Consider the following 17969-nt stretch of genomic DNA (forward strand, 5'->3'; position numbering starts at 1 on the left):
AATTTACTATATTATTTTCAGTTTTTTAAATGTTTATTTGGGAGTCCGAGATATGCTGTTGAAATTCCCTCCTTAAAAAAAGACAAAATGTTCAAGAATTTAGCACTGGGGTTTTAAACTTAAATCTGGTAAATACATTCAGACACTGATATGGAAATAATATTCTGTGTCGTAAACCATAAACCTTTAATGTTTTGTTTATTTTTTCACTAGGTATTGCTTCCATGACTGTCCCAGTGTACATTGCAGAAGCTGCACCATCTCACTTGAGAGGAAGATTGGTTACCATTAATACGCTCTTCATCACAGGAGGGCAGTTCTTCGCAGCAGTTGTGGATGGCGCTTTTAGTTATCTTCCAAGAGATGGCTGGAGGTTCGTAATGCAATAGAATTTCACACCAGGTTAATAATTCTCTCTAATACTGTATTTAAGAAGCTTTGTCATTTTAGTTATAGGTACAGCTCAACCCCGTTATAACGCGATCCATTACAATGCGAATCCGCTTATAACGTGATGCAAGTGTGGCTCCCAATTTTCGTATTTATGAATACTTGACAACACAATTATTGGTATCTTAAATACTTTATTGTACAACCCAAACACAGTGTTATATGGCGGTTGAGCTGTATATAAGTATTTGGAACAGTGCTTTTTTTTAAAATAAGAAAATAGGTGCCAGTACACGGTGAAAGTGTGGAGCCTCTTATCTGCTCCTCATTTCCTCTAGCGATGTCACAGCGGCATTACGTTGTCATGGCAACACGGCATCATTTGACACGTCTCACAAAAAGAAGATGCCGTATATGAGGAGAAGGTCATAGAAAAAGGTGCATGTAGGTGCCGGCACACTGTACCGTCACGCAGCATCACAAAAAAAATCCCAGATTAGAAACATGTTAAAACAGTAACATTGTGAAGCAGTGATAAAGGGAATATTTGTTTTGTTTCCTACCTCAAACTGTTTTAAAGAGGCAAGTCAGTGCGGTGTAGTGGTAAATAGGCAATTCACTATTTTTTGTGCTGTGATCTTTTTTTTGTCCTTTGGAGACCAGAAATGGCTGTTAAGGCAACTTAATTCTTAACTACTCATACTAATAATTGTGAATATTTGTCTGCTGCAATAACGAAATTGCAAATATTTTTTTTCTGTATTCAATCACACTTTATTATCAAGGAGTTACTTTTAAATACACATTTTTAAAAAAGTTACATTTAAGGTGTGAACTATTTATATGTAATTTTTCTTTGTAAATCATATTTCCTAATAGCTTAATACTGAGGATTAGTGTTATCACATTCTCTGTCAATAGAGCATTTGGTTTAAGACAAAAGACAGAAATACTCAATGCTACATCCAATGTGACAAAATTTGGTTTAAGAGTATTAACTTGCATCTGTATAAAATAATGGGGAAAAAAAAATGTATTTCTGTATATACACTGGCGACACAATTTATTCGAGCTTGGCTAGTCCCACGAATTCGGGTATACCCGGGTGTATTGAGGTTTGTGACTGTTTTCTGCCCGAGTGCATTGAGGTATTTTCCATGCAGGGATTGAAGCATTTTATTCCCGCTGGCTGCAATACTGCACAGTATATATATATATACTGCATTACAATTCATGAATTTATGCCATCTGGTAGGCACGCGAAGCATTGCAGCCTATTAAATCCTAATCATTATCATTTAACAGATCAGCCGCCCGTCAGCCAGGCATGAACCCAGGCTGGGAAGGCAAACGCAACGGGGCTTGTCAGAGGTGAGGAGCGGCGCATTCCAGGTATCTGCCAGGTACATACTGGGTATTTGCTCGAATAAAGTGTGTCGGTGCAGTAACTCTCCTTATCCGGCTCAAAAGGAGGTCACTTCAGATTGTCTATATACATTGGCAGTGCTTAGACTCTTGGCCTCTGCAGGGTGCTGGGTAAGGCCCGGGCCATAGAGGTGTGGGGAGAGCGGAGGCGCGCTAACGCTGAGGCTCGCCTGCTTCAGTCAGCGCGATTGCATGGACTTGCAGGCGAGCCAGCATGCGCGAAGGGAGCCGGGGGGAGGTGGTTGGAAGCGGGGCAGTGACGTTGCTGGGCCAATCGCCCGCGACGCACTGACGTCAATGTCACGGCGCCGACGTCACGGCGCCGTGACGTTGACGCTGCTGTGCAGTGATTGGAGGTTTTCAGCCGACAGCGCGCTGAAAAACAGCTTGGCACTCGGCTGAAAACTCCAAAGCCTGAGCACGCCTGCGGACGCTCGCGTGAGCCCCCTCTCAAGGCATCCTCATTGAGGATGCAGGGGCTCAGCGCGGAGCGTCCGCACGCTTCAGCACGGCTGGTCCATCTATGGACGCAGCCTAAGTGCAGGCTGGGCGTGGATGCTTGAATATAATAAGGATGGTCGCCAGGAACTTTTATAAACAAAAAGGTGCTTTATTTGACAGCCATCAGTAATGCTTCACAGACATTGACATACTGATTACTTGACAGAAACTCATGGCAAACTATATAATTCTAAACTTCATTCTCTTGTTGCACTCACTCCTACCCTGGGGAGGTCCTTAAACTTGTTACCCATAGTAAAGGATACATTGTCAGTCTCTTGCATGGGATTAGTAATGCTCCACCACTTGTCGAGCAGGCCCTTATGGTATACACTTTAGGCTCCTCATTTAGAAACCCAGCTCCTGTGTACTGCATACTTTCTCCATACCTATTTGATTAGGAATGCACAAGGAACCTTATGGTTGGGCCGGTTCAAACATACTCCGGAGTTACTATGCAGAGGACTCCTTACCAAAAGTTTGCTTCCTCAATTGAAGAAATGAATGGGAGAAGGAGCGGCTCAGTGAGTAAAAACACTGGCACTGAGTGTGAAGCAGGGGAACTCGGTTCAATTCCTGGTGTCGGCTCCTTGTGCCCTTGGGCAAATCACTTTATCTCCCTGTGCCTCAGGCACCAAAAACATAGATTGTAAGCTCCACGGGGCAGGGACTTGTGCCTGCAAAATGTCTCTGTAAAACGCTACGTAAAACTAGCAGCACTATACAAGAACATGCTATTATTATTATTATTATTCCTCCTTTTCAATAGCGAGAACAATTAAAGGCCTTTCCTATTGGCGCTTAATTAATGGGCATGTTCCTAACTAAAAATAACCAATGACAGGACACATCTTAATACACATAAACCTATTTACAAGACTCACGGTGAGGACCCCAGTCAGAACTCTGAACCTGCTTCTAGAACATAGGGTGGAGCTACATATGCCCTCTATACTCCCTGTAGTGACATCATGGGTAACAATACTGTGAGAGTGGCTATCCCTTCTTCATAGTCATCCTACATCACATGATGAGGAGGGGAGTAACCTGAGTGAGCCCGCACAGTCAACCCATTAAGACTGCTAACCCCATAACTGAAATAGTAGTCCCCAAAGGGTGGGCTACATATATAAAATAGAAGAAAGCAACCCAAAAACCACCTACGGTGTAGTATTTGTTACTCATTTTAGAAATATATATAAAAAAATTTATGCACTCCCAGTTGTAATGTTTAATAAAAGCACATCACTGTAGTCCTCTCTCCCAGTTTCTGGCTAACCGATCATGTATGTGAGTATTACATAGCATTACGTAGCAGCTTGTTCCATCAAATGCAGGAGCACTTCTCTCCCGGCGGCAGCGTGCCCCTCTGGTGGTAATGCACTACAGATCCCCGGACTATTCACTGTGTAGAAGCCTGAGCTCAAGAGGTCTTATCTGCTTCATCAGGAGTAGCAGCTTTACGAGGGTGGGGTATGGTACATCATTATATAGCCCATTAACATCTACATTTTGTTTGCATGGGCCATATTGTACACATTTTGTCTTCTTTAAGACAATATAACTTTTAATACGTTTGATTTTTGTTAATTTAATGTCTTTTTTTTTTTTTTTTACATAAGAACAGGGTGGTAGGTCCCAAAGTAGCATTATACAGATTGACACACTGCTATTTTCTCGTATAATGACAGTAACTAACCAATGATGCAGCCAGACACAACTTATATTTTCTTAAAGTAGAAAACCAGAGGTATTTGGGTATGAGTCATCTTGAACTGTCATACAAAGGTGACCAAGTACATTGCGTCATTTTATGACAGATAAGTACAACAGTTCAAATACAACGTAAATGTATATGCAACATGTGTTTAGGGAATTGATTTTCACAAGACTCCTCAGGAACAATTTTACTTTCACAATATGGAGGTATTTTTTATTGACGGGTACTGTGCTCAGTCGTACTGATATATTTGTAGGAACAATATCGTGTATTTGAGCCCTTCTCGCTGGGACCCCCTACCCCCTAATATATATATATATATTGTAAAATAAATGTGTATGTATTCCCCATTTATTGCTATCCCAAAGGGAGAAGCGCAGGGATTCACTGTCCGTTTTTCACATTTGTATGGCCAATCCCTTCGCCAGCGGCATGCTCCTTACATGGACAATCTTCTTTGTCCTCAACCCCATATATATATGTAACCCATGTTCCCCCCTCCCCCCCCACCCCCCGGTCGCAGACTGGACCTCTAGGGTGTAGTGTGGGCTGGCTACATGTATGTTGGTGGTGCATACCTGTGAGCAACAGGAGGGCCTGAGTCTCCCGCGTTGGTATTGGGGATAACGGACAGGCTTCTGGGGTATATGCCTTCATCTTTAGTGGTGGTGGTGCAGCGCCTCCATCTCTGGCGAAAACCTAGGGAATAGGCTGGAATCCTCCCAGAGAAGCCCTGGTCCCAGGGCGAGAGATTCCAATCTCACACACAGTCTTTTTTGTATAAAACAGCAATGTCTCTTTATTGTCCTTACAACAGCACACAGCAGCAGTTCATGCACAGCAGCAGTTCATATGCAGTGTACAGGATGTCGACCTCCTCTCCTTTTCCTCCAAGCTGTATCCCTGCAGGATGGGCTGTATGGGGTTCCAATAGATTCCAAAAGATTCCCCCCTCACCCCTTGAGTAGGGGGAGGGGCATTGGTCCACTTAGTTTTATCAGCTCTAAACAGGCTGGTCTTCTGCCTCCTCTCCAATCACAGGTGTCACTCTAACCATGGCCTCTCCGATCAGACACACCAGCACTCTCTGCTCCCAGGACAGAACTACTTGTCACTTACAGGAACAAGCAGAACTAACTTTAGACAGCCCCACCCCTCCTGATGTCAGCAGGACCTCCCCTCTGTCTCAGGCCTGCATAGAGAGTCAGGGGCCTGCCTCTATCACTCAAGGCAGGGCTTGAAGCGGGGAAAAACCCATGATAACTACTGGCGGCCTGCCCTTAACAGGACTTACACCAGTAGGAGAAAGATATATAGCCCCCATTTCTTACCGGGGCTACATATATATATGTGTACTCTTACACATACACTCCATGTAATTCCATCCCTATATATCAATAGGGACCACATAGTTTCCACACACTGTTGTAGTTATGCCACAGCCTCTTACACTTCCACACCTACCCACAACATTGATACACACCCCCACTCCACACACACATTTTGTAAAGCACTGTGTACACTGTGGGCTCTTAACCTATTTATATTCACATACACACACACACACACAACATACTCTCTCATCACTGAAGTTCAGGGTGATTTTATCACCTCTAGCCATAAAACTGCACGGGGGAGGGATTGTCTTCCATCACAGATCACATTCCAGTATGCACTGTTTTTAAGTTTAAACCCCTTTTTAGCTTCATTCATTGTAACATCGCCGGAAGAAGAGATCAGTGTATCTAGAAAGCTCGCAAGAATAAAAGCATTCCGTTAGCCACAGCACGGTATCATCTATTTATTTTTGATTATTAAAGCTCGGCTAATACGGTACTGATACCTCTGCATATGCATATATATATATATACACACATATATATATATTATATATAGTTGAGGACAAAGGAGATTGGGAATTGGCTGGCCTCCTATCTGGGAGCCATTGTCTGCCCCAGACAGAGAGGCACCTATCTCGTCAAGAGATCGCAAGTCAGCATTGACAACATGGGCAGGTAGACACTGTTCCCATTGGCTGGTGTGTAATTCCTGCCCTCCTTACCTCTGCCTTATCACACCCGCAGCCAGATTGGCCAACACAGACGAGCCCTCGCGCTGTGATCCCACGCGCAGCATCCACGCTTAGTTTGGTCACCACCCATTCTCTATGATTTCCTATGGAGGCAGGAATCTAGAAAAGAGGCGGCCGATCTCGGTTCCACAGATCATTCCTGAATTGGTGTATAGATGGATTAAATGGGGTACTCTGAGGTAGTGCCGCACACACCCAAATCCGAGGCTGCCTGCTATTCTGCGCGGGATATTTAAAGTGACACTGCTGCAACTTGCATTCAGTGCTGCCTGGACTTCCCAATCCCCCACAGGAGGGGAAGATGCACCGGGTAAACTATTTCGGACTGTTAGGATTGCCCCTATGTTCTGAGTGTAGCTCTGTTGGTGATATTGTGTTGTGTCTTTTGACTCCGGCAAAAATAAACACCCATTTATTTGATCTCTGTCCTGTCTGGTGCTTGATCCCGTGAAAGAGCACATATTAAATGGGGGAAAAAAATATATATTTTTTTAAAAACGGCAGCTAGATCTGCAGCTTTAACAGCAAATGTAGTCCGTTAGCATTCATCCCATTGGGACTGATCACAATTTCACATAATCTAATGGCAGAACACAACCTACTTATTTTGTTTTGCCATCCTGTGACTCTCAGTAGCCTTTTGCCCGATTTGTTTGATTATCCTTGATGCTCTGAATCCATATTAAGATAAAGAGAACATTATAGGCAGTTACAGCGCAAAATAGAATGTTAAAATCAAAGAAAGATATAATGTGCTATAAAGAAATGGATTCTAGAAATAGGAATAGTGCTATGTTTCTTTCCTTTGATCTTTTTACTCGTGAGCCGTTACAGCGGGAAGTCAAAGCTGTTTTGAACAACTGTAATTGCACAGGTGTAGAAGAGGCAAATATAGCTATACAGCTATATGCAAATACTTTTTAAATATACATGCCCATCCATACCCATCCCCTGCCACACACCCTCCTCTCTCCCTTTCTCCTGTGCCCTTTGGAATGCTCGCTCCCTTTCTAAGAAGCTCCTCTCTGTGCATGACTTCTTTCTCTCTCACTCTCTGCTCCTATTTGCTATAACTGAGATCTGGCTCACGCTTTCTGACTCTGCTTTGGAAGCTGCCCTTTCTTATGGTGGCCTTTCTTTCTCCCACACTCCACGCCCTGATGACAGGGGTGGAGGCGTGGGGCTACTCCTCTCTGCCATTACCGTACCCTTCCTATTCCTCCCTCTCTTGCTTTTCCCTCCTTTTGAGGCTCACACTGTCCAGACCTTCTCTCCCTGTCCACGTGGCGGTCATCTCCAATCCTGAACCTGGCTACGCACACCGACGATCCTCAACTCTCCACTCCTGAACCTGGTAAGTACCATTACTATTCTACTATCCGTAATCCTGACCTGGCTTGAACGACTACTCTACACTCTTGGCGTGCCCGCGTGGCTGTGGGTCAGCGTTACTCAATTCCCTGCCTCAGCACCGCGGTCGCTCTTCGTTTGTGGTGAGCTACACGTTAGTCACACAGTCGTGCGCGCGCCCTGCAGCCTCCGTCTATAATCTTGGACTAAAGCTCTGTACTTTCTTTCTTTTCCCCCCTCACCCAACACTGAGAGACAAGGCTACTAGATCCTAGCATTCTCCTGGGGAAAGGCTTCTTTGTGAACCTGTATATAAGGCAATAGTGAAAAAAGTGAACAGAATAAAGGTGCGCAACTACAATACTTTAAGTGATAAATGTGATATAAAATACAATAAATGGGTGACCTTAAATATAAATGGAAATGTAGGGAGCGTCTGCAGCTGTGACACCAGGGATGGCTCTGGTCCCCCCTATAAGCACACAGAAATACAAAAAACACAGCGCACAACGCTCATAGTGCATTAAATTATCATTTTAGTAACCAAGGTAAGAAGGTAAGTAATGTGCGTACATTTAAACAAAATTAAACAAGCATTTCAGGGTTATTGTTACCCAAACACCAACGGACGCTCGTGATGGTCTCGTGGCTCTCTCCTTCTCACTCCAAAAACAGCCTCGGTGTAGGGCCTGGATAATCTCCACTCCAGTCACTGGTATGCCAGCCCCTTGCCTCAGGGTAGGTCTTCAACAGTCTCACGTTTTTAGTAAACAGCAGTCCTGTTTATTGTGCGCAATGCCCGCTACTGCACAGGTCCAGCTGGCAATCGAGCAGCAGAGCGCACGCTGTTTGGCGTCCTGCTCAAACACTTCCTGGTCTGTGACGTCATGCAATCGCGAGAGTTCGCCGCGAGTCTGCAAATCACCGGACCGGTTCTCTGGGAGTGCTGTGTTGTAGGAGGCTCGCAAAGGTCTTACAGTTCTTTAATCCAACGCGTTTCGAGACCACATGGGTCTCTTCATCAGGGAATAAAGGTTAAACACTCTATTAGCACTTAAATACCCCTCGCATGTCACCGATTGGCCCCTCATTGAGGAATTTAGGCCAATCACATGGCAGCGGGGAGGAGTCAAACGCTCCATAGCAACCGAGAATGCATCTTGAAAAAAAGCTAAAATCAACTTTATTAATAAACATTTGAACAGACAAAAACATAAACGGTGTCTCTAAAATAAAGAAAGAAAAATTAGTACACACATTATAAATGAACAGCTACATTCAGATACTAGTGGTGGTATAAATTTATAACCACTAACATAATTAATTTGAAAAAGAAGCACGAACTAAAAACTACGGATATATTATAAAACTTAAAAATCCGTTTCTAAAAAAGATAAAATTATATGTACTGACCCTCACCTAATGGTGATGCATTTGGGTCTATACACAAAAATATATGTACTATCCCTCTAGTGTGTTTTGAGCTGGTATATGATACTTTTTTAATAATTTTATCTTTTTTAGAAATGGATTTTTAAGTTTTATAATATATCCGTAGTTTTTAGTTCGTGCTTCTTTTTCAAATTAATTATGTTAGTGGTTATAAATTTATACCACCACTATAGCTGTTCATTTATAATGTGTGTACTAATTTTTCTTTATTTATTTTAGAGACACCGTTTATGTTTTTGTCTGTTCAAATGTTTATTAATAAAGTTGATTTTAGCTTTTTTTCAAGATGCATTCTCGGTTGCTATGGAGCGTTTGACTCCTCCCCGCTGCCATGTGATTGGCCTAAATTCCTCAATGAGGGGCCAATCGGTGACATGCGAGGGGTATTTAAGTGCTAATAGAGTGTTTAACCTTTATTCCCTGATGAAGAGACCCATGTGGTCTCGAAACGCGTTGGATTAAAGAACTGTAAGACCTTTGCGAGCCTCCTACAACACAGCACTCCCAGAGAACCGGTCCGGTGATTTGCAGACTCGCGGCGAACTCTCGCGATTGCATGACGTCACAGACCAGGAGGTGTTTGAGCAGGACGCCAAACAGCGTGCGCTCTGCTGCTCGATTGCCAGCTGGACCTGTGCAGTAGCGGGCATTGCGCACAATAAACGGGACTGCTGTTTACTAAAAACGTGAGACTGCTGAAGACCTACCCTGAGGCAAGGGGCTGGCATACCAGTGACTGGAGTGGAGATTATCCAGGCCCTACACCGAGGCTGTTTTTGGAGTGAGAAGGAGAGAGCCACGAGACCATCACGAGCGTCCGTTGGTGTTTGGGTAACAATAACCCTGAAATGCTTGTTTAATTTTGTTTAAATGTACGCACATTACTTACCTTCTTACCTTGGTTACTAAAATTATCATTTAATGCACTATGAGCGTTGTGCGCTGTGTTTTTTATATAAGGCAATAACCTGAGTATTTGGAGTACCTTAAGTAAGCAATTCAAGCTAAGCTTTTCTTCGATTTCTTTTCGTCCTTATGGAGAAACGTGTTTCCATCAGCAGTAGTCCATAGCAGTCTTTACAGTGGGTCATGCTATGTTTGTTGTATCCAATATGCCTTGATTGGCATTGGAAAGGGAAGGCTGTATCTTGTTGCTGCAACATATATCTTGAAGACTAAAACCTGGTGAAATAGTCAAAAAGTAGGAACTTTGATACTGGTTTAGCACTGGAATGTTTTATATCTATTCTTTGTTCAAACCTTCAGCCTTTGCTGTAAATTATCTCTAGTAATAGATTGAGACAGTGATGAAGATGACTGCTTTGTGTTGTTTAGGTCTGTGTGTGTTGTGCAGGTCAGGATCTGTCGGTGTGTGTATATGATTGTTGTGCAGGTCAGGGTCTGTCTGTGTGTGAGAATGTTGTGCAGGTCAGGGTCTGTGTTTGTGTGTATTCTGCAGGTCAGGGTCTGTATATGTGTGTTGTGCAGGTCAGGGTGTTTTTAGTTTCCAGTAAATGAGGGTCTGCGGGTCAGTGTGGTTCTGGGAAATGCGTTGTCTGTGTATGTGAAAAGTGTATGGTTGTTTATTTGTATGTGACGGACATATAAGGTGTGTGTGGTTGTGTTTATGGTGTTGTCACGGTAGACCAGGTCTTTTAACGCATTTATATTTAAGGGATCAGTCAATAGGCAAAACAAGGTTGTGAAATAAAATTAGGTTTATTTGGATAAGACCTCGGAAACACACAGAAACACAAAATACAGGAAATCTACACACTTTCTGAGGTGTGGGGATTGAAAACTAGATTTTCCTAGGTGAAGGGTTCATGCTTCAGCAAAATGCTTACCTGGTTCACTCCACGTCACTGAAATAAGCCTGGAACAAGCAACATTGTTCCTCAGATCCAGTTCTCAGCTAGGCTAGGAGTCCCTGGCACCTCAATGCCCCTGGGAAGCCCTACCCACGCTTCACTAGACCAGCCCCAAAATTACCTGTGAGTTTGAAAAGAGAGAGATTTCTGATTGGGTAGTCCCTTACATAGACTTCTGTGTCATATGCCTAACATGAACACTAACTTCCTACCACTCAGAGCATGGGAACTTTTCCCACCAGCCAATCAGAGCGGGGCTTATCTGGCTGATGTCAGAGGCGTGCCAACCCGTATCTTACTCATGGCCACCTGCTGGGCAGCCTCCACCGTGTCTCAGAGAACAAAAATGGCTTTTGGGTCTATTCCTCATCCCCTACTTGCTACCAAATGGCCCGACAACTCTGGACATCCTGGTTCTTCTTTGAGCCCAGATGGCTAGATAGACATCCTGGCTCCTGTGCAAATGCTTAGGCTGACTGCATGGCTTTTTATACATACATTATAACACCCTATAAACCATACTTTATTAAAGTATAAACCTTGGGGAACCTTATATATGTGTGGGAAATTCGTTGGGGATATCTGGGCTTGAAAACGAGGAGTCTGGGGGATACTAGGCAGCCCCAATGTAATTCACCCCGCGTACCCACAAATAGTGCCTGCACGCCGGGGAGAATCAGGGGACCACCAGTAGCTTGCCCCTCCGAACTCCTGTAAACAAAAGGAATACATTTTCGCCCAAACATCCCACCTAAAACTTACACTCCCAAAATCTGGAGTTTCTAGGGCACCGGGAAGCTTAAAAGCTCCTAAACAGGTCAGGATTTTGCTATACTTTACAGGGGTCTTCCATAGCCCACCCCGTCCTTATGTACAGACGGGTAGCCACAAAGCCTACACTGTTTCCGGGGAGCCATAATGGTAGCTGGGGTAACCCATTTTCTAAATATATTAGAACACATTTCACCATGGCTCATCTTCCTTCCCGGCTGTACTGAAGCAGGGTACCCTAGTGGTGAGTCGCAGTTATGTTTTCAGGGGGAGATATTGCCGGGACAATGCGCAGGCATGTATCTGCAAATCAAGCCTGATTGTCGGATACATTTACTGGGAACCGGTAACTTTCGTCCCCTACCAAGTATGCACATTCTGATAACACTTTCTCTGCAAAATCCCCCCTAAAACGCATGCACCAGAAATCCCTGCTCGATTGCATGCCCGGAAAGGGGAAAACACAAAAAGAGAGAGAATGGCGTGGGAGGGAGAATGAATAATATATCATAAATGGTGACGCTATTAGACAAATACCATTATAATAAGTTTTTTTTAGTGATATAATTTGTTGTATAATTAATTATTTCATGTGTCCCGGTTTTTAATTTTGAAAATCTGATCACCCTACGAATACTTTAATAGGGACAGGAAATGTTAACTATCAAGGGTTAACTGTGTAATTACAGCAGCTAAGACTGTTTAGATAAGATTCAGCTCAAAGCATTTTATACTTCACTGACTTAACTACATCCTCCAGTAGCTACCTGAGCACTAGTTAGATCAATAATGCATGTCCCTTGCACACGTGATATGTATACAAACATTCCCATAGGTAGTGTGGTCTTGCATTGAGGATAACATTAGCATGTGGATGACGCAGGAGACTGAATGGTAAATGTTTGCATGCAGAAAGCATATGGCCTTATAACCATCATTTTAATTCTTTAACACCTTCCTTCCAAAAGGAACTACATTTCTTCGCAAGAAAAAAAATAAAACTGTTTGACTATAATATAGATCACCCCCCCCCTTCCCCCCAGGGGGGTCCCTGGAGTTGTACCTTGCTTTAAATTTTCAGGCATCCCTGGCTCCCAAGATACATATAGGTGAAGATACCAGCATTTCAGTCCCCTCCAAGGGAATTAAAACGTTTATTTAAATCTTCCACCTTACACGGCCCAACTAGGAGTCGCAACGTCATCTGTTGTGGCTTCCTATTATCTGGCCCCTTAAATGCACTAGGGCAGGAGTGGCCAACTCTAGTCCTCAAGGGCCACCAACAGGTCAGGTTTTAAGGATATCCCTGCTTCTTCGTTGACTGACCTGTTGATGGCCCTTGAGGACTGGAGCTGGCCACCTCTTCCCTAGGAGTACACCGATACCCACTGTACACCGATAAGTATCTCGGGAACTGGAGAATCGCTGGAGCTAAAAATAGCACGGTTCAATTCCGTAGGACCCCCCCTGGTTTCAGTGCTGTCAAAAATAATGCTTTTATGGGGAATTGCTGCAATAAATTTTAATTAAGCAATAGTACATAAAGAACATATTTGCAGTGGAGCTTTTTCTTGAACAAGTGACCTTATATGAATGCAAATTATGTTTTGCTCTCTTTTCAGACTGACAGACTGTCCTCTTTCTTTATATAAATTACCAATTTTAAAGCGCAAAGTAACTTGACCTTTACTCTGTGCTTCACCTTGCTTAGTGGTAAATCTTTCAATACAAGCAATTTCTTACAACATAGTGGCAGTATTACATACTGTGGACATCAATTTCATTTCTCATTGTACAGAGGAAGATAATGCTGGGGTTTGTGGAGTTCAAGAACTTGCTTGTAATTGTACACTAAAAATCAGATCAGTATTTCTATTACAGCGAATATTTAAAAAAAAAAAAAGAATGGTTGATCTGCCATCAATGCTTTTAATACTGTTAGATACCTATTGTGATCTGTGTCGTTCAGTGCCAGCAGATAGAACTAGGATCTTTCTTCCTCTATTAATGTTGCATTTATAAACAAACGGTGTTGTGGTCCTTGAAACAAAAATTCCCTCCTGTGTTAGGCTCTTTAAAAAATAAAAGGGCAATACAATTAAATGACTATAATTTGCTTTATGATTTGTGGATAAAGCTTTTCTCAAAATGGAATGGTTCCCATATATGGGATATTTAAAGGAGCAATCCAAGCACAGCATTTATTAAAAAAAAAAAAACTACAGTTAGGTCCAGAAATAATTGGACACTGACACAATTTTCATAATTTTGGCTCTTTACGCCACCACAATGGATTTGAAATGAAACAACCGAGATGCAATAAAAGTGCAGACTTTCAGCTTTAATTCAAGGGGTTGAACAAAAATATTGTATGAAACGATTAGGAATTGCAACCATTTTCATACACAGTCCCGTTATTTTAGGGGCTCAAATGTAATTGGACAAATTAACACAATCATAAATAAAATGTTCATTTTTAATACTTTGTCGAGAATCCTTTGCAGGCAATGACTGCTTGAAGTCTGGAACGCATGGACATCACCAAACGCTGGGGTTCCTCCTTGGTGATGCTTTGCCAGGCCTTCACTGCAGCTATCTTCAGTTGTTGTTTGTTCGTGGGTCTTTCTGCCTTAAGTTTTGTCTTCAGCAAGTGAAATGCATGCTTGATAGTGTTGAGATCAGGTGATTGGCTCGGCCATTGCAGAATATTCCACTTCTATGTTTTAAAAAACTATGTTTTTAAAAAAAGCCACAGGTGAATGACTAGTTTCCTGAACCCCTTAACCAGTGTCTGGACGTCCCCGCTTCACAATATCTAAAGCAGCAATCCCGCCTGGGATCTTACCTGATCCGCAGTCCCTCAATGTCCAGGTACCTCATTCCCGCAATGTTATAAGATGGAGGGGATGTGTTCCCTACCTGTCTTCTGGGTTAGGGGGGATTCCGATGTCTTCCGTGTGAAGCTTGAGTCAGATCTGGAAGAAAGCAGTATAAGTTATTTTGGTGTAGTATAGGACAGTTAAGATATATAGGGTAAATAAGATATCCAGATACAGAGAGGGGGGAGAGAGAGGAAGAGAGGGAGGAAGAGAGGGAGGGAGGGGAAGAGAGGAAGAGAGGGAGGGGAAGAGAGGAAGAGAGGGAGGGAGAGGAAGAGAGGGAGGGAGAGGAAGAGAGGGAGGAGAGGAAGAGAGGGAGGGAGAGGAAGAGAGGGAGGGAGAGGAAGGGAGGGAGGGAGAGGAAGGGAGGGAGAGGAAGGGAGGGAGGGAGAGGGAGGGAGAGGGAGGGAGAGGAAGGGAGGGAGAGGGAGAGGGAGGGAGAGGAAGGAAGTGAGGGAGAGGGGGAGGGGGGAGACCAGAGAGAGGGGAGACCAGAGAGAGGGGGGAGACCAGAGAGAGGGGGGAGACCAGAGAGAGGGGGGAGACCAGAGAGGGGGGAGACGGGGGAGACCAGAGAGAGGGGGACGGGGGAGACCAGAGAGAGGGGAGACCAGAGAGAGGGGGGAGACCAGAGAGAGGGGAGACGGGGGAGACCAGAGAGAGGGGGGAGACCAGAGAGAGGGGAGACGGGGGAGACCAGAGAGAGGGGAGACCAGAGAGAGGGGAGACGGGGGGAGACCAGAAAGAGGGGAGACGGGGGGAGACCAGAAAGAGGGGAGACGGGGGGAGACCAGAAAGAAGGGAGACGGGGGGAGACCAGAAAGAGGGGAGACGGGAGGAGACCAGAGAGAGGGGAGACGGGGGGAGACCAGAGAGAGGGGAGACGGGGGGAGACCAGAGAGAGGGGGGCAGGGGTGACTGACTGACCGGGGCAGGGGTGACTGACTGACCGGGACAGGGGTGACTGACTGACCGGGGCAGGGGTGACTGACTGACCGGGGCAGGGGTGATTGACTGACCGGGGCAGGGGTGACTGACTGACCGGGGCAGGTGACTGATTGGGGGGGGGGGTACCTCTGGTGTCACACACATACTCCCATACACACATACACATTCTCCCATATATATACACACACACACCCATATATACACACACTCCCATATATATATACACACACGCTCCCATATATACACACGCTCCCACATATACACACACTCCCACATATATACACACACTCCCACATATATACACACACTCCCACATATATACACACACTCCCACATATATACACACACTCCCACATATATACACACACTCCCACATATATACACACACTCCCACATATATATATACACACACTCCCCCATATATATATATATACACACACTCCCCCATATATACACACACACACACACACACACACACACACACACACACACACACACACACACACACACACACACACACACACACACACACACACACACACACACACACACTCCCCCATATATACACACACACACACCCACATATATACACACACACACTCCCACATATATACACACACACACACTCCCACATATATACACACACACACACTCCCACATATATACACACACACATACACACATAAAGTATAAGTTATTTTGGTGTAGTATAGGACAGTTAAGATATATAGGGTAAATAAGATATCCAGATACAGAGAAGGGGAGGGAGAGGAAGAGAGGGAGGGAGAGGAAGAGAGGGAGGGAGAGGAAGAGAGGGAGGGAGAGGAAGAGAGGGAGGGAGAGGAAGAGAGGGAGGGAGAGGAAGAGAGGGAGGGAGAGGAAGGGAGGGAGAGAGGGAGAGAGGGAGGGAGGGGGGAGACCAGAGACCAGAGAGGGGGGAGACCAGAGAGGGGGGAGACCAGAGAGAGGGGGGAGACCAGAGGGGGGAGACCAGAGAGGGGGGAGACCAGAGAGGGGGGAGACCAGAGAGGGGGGAGACCAGAGAGAGGGGGGAGACCAGAGAGAGGGGTGAGACCAGAGAGAGGGGTGAGACCAGAGAGAGGGGTGAGACCAGAGAGAGGGGTGAGACCAGAGAGAGGGGTGAGACCAGAGAGAGGGGTGAGACCAGAGAGAGGGGTGAGACCAGAGAGAGGGGTGAGACCAGAGAGAGGGGTGAGACCAGAGAGAGGGGTGAGACCAGAGAGGGGGGGAGACCAGAGACCAGAGAGGGGGGAGACCAGAGAGAGGGGGGAGACCAGAGAGGGGAGACCAGAGAGAGGGGGGAGACCAGAGAGGGGGAGACGGGGGAGACCAGAGACCAGAGAGGGGGGAGACCAGAGAGAGGGGGGAGACCAGAGAGAGGGGTGAGACCAGAGAGAGGGGTGAGACCAGAGAGGGGGGGAGACCAGAAAGCAAGGGGGGGAGACCAGAGACCAGAGAGGGGGGAGACCAGAGAGAGGGGGGAGACCAGAGAGGGGAGACCAGAGAGAGGGGGGAGACCAGAGAGGGGGAGACGGGGGAGACCAGAGACCAGAGAGGGGGGAGACCAGAGACCAGAGAGGGGGGAGACCAGAGAGAGGGGGGAGACCAGAGAGGGGGGAGACCAGAGAGAGGGCGGGAGACCAGAGAGAGGGGAGACCAGAGAGAGGGGGGAGACCAGAGAGAGGGGGGGAGACCAGAGAGGGGGGAGACGGGGGAGACCAGAGAGAGGGGGGAGACCAGAGAGAGGGGGAAGACGGGGGAGACCAGAGAGAGGGGAGACGGGGGGAGACCAGAGAGAGGGGAGACGGGGGGAGACCAGAGAGAGGGGAGACGGGGGGAGACCAGAGAGAGGGGAGACGGGGGGAGACCAGAAAGAGGGGAGACGGGGGGAGACCAGAGAGGGGAGACGGGGGGAGACCAGAGAGAGGGGGGCAGGGGTGACTGACTGACCGGGGCAGGGGTGACTGACTGACCGGGACAGGGGTGACTGACTGACCGGGGCAGGGGTGACTGACTGACCGGGGCAGGGGTGACTGACTGACCGGGGCAGGTGACTGATTGGGGGGGGTGGTACCTCTGGTGTCACACACATACTCCCATACACACATACACATTCTCCCATATATATATACACACACACACACCCATATATACACACACTCCCATATATACACACACTCCCACATATATACACACGCTCCCATATATACACACGCTCCCATATATACACACACTCCCACATATATACACACACTCCCACATATATACACACACTCCCACATATATACACACACTCCCACATATATACACACACTCCCACATATATACACACACACACTCCCACATATATACACACACACACACACACTCCCACATATATACACACACACACACCCCCATATATACACACACACACACACTCCCCCATATATACACACACACACACTCCCACATATATACACACACACACACTCCCACATATATACACACACACACTCCCACATATATACACACACACACTCCCACATATATACACACACACACTCCCA

General features: G+C 45.7%; 1 protein-coding gene across 1 annotated transcript in view; it reads left to right on the top strand.

Annotated features, from left to right (window-relative positions):
- The window catches only part of SLC2A13 (solute carrier family 2 member 13), a 467906-nt gene that overhangs the window by 61464 nt on the left and 388473 nt on the right, over nt 1–17969 (top strand). The window contains exon 2 of the mRNA XM_075599766.1: nt 214–373. Coding sequence (XP_075455881.1) covers nt 214–373 — 160 coding nt within the window. The remainder of the gene's footprint in view (nt 1–213; nt 374–17969) is intronic.

Source organism: Ascaphus truei, chromosome 5, assembly GCF_040206685.1.
Source record: "Ascaphus truei isolate aAscTru1 chromosome 5, aAscTru1.hap1, whole genome shotgun sequence".
In the NCBI taxonomy this organism is placed as follows: Eukaryota; Metazoa; Chordata; class Amphibia; order Anura; family Ascaphidae; genus Ascaphus; species Ascaphus truei.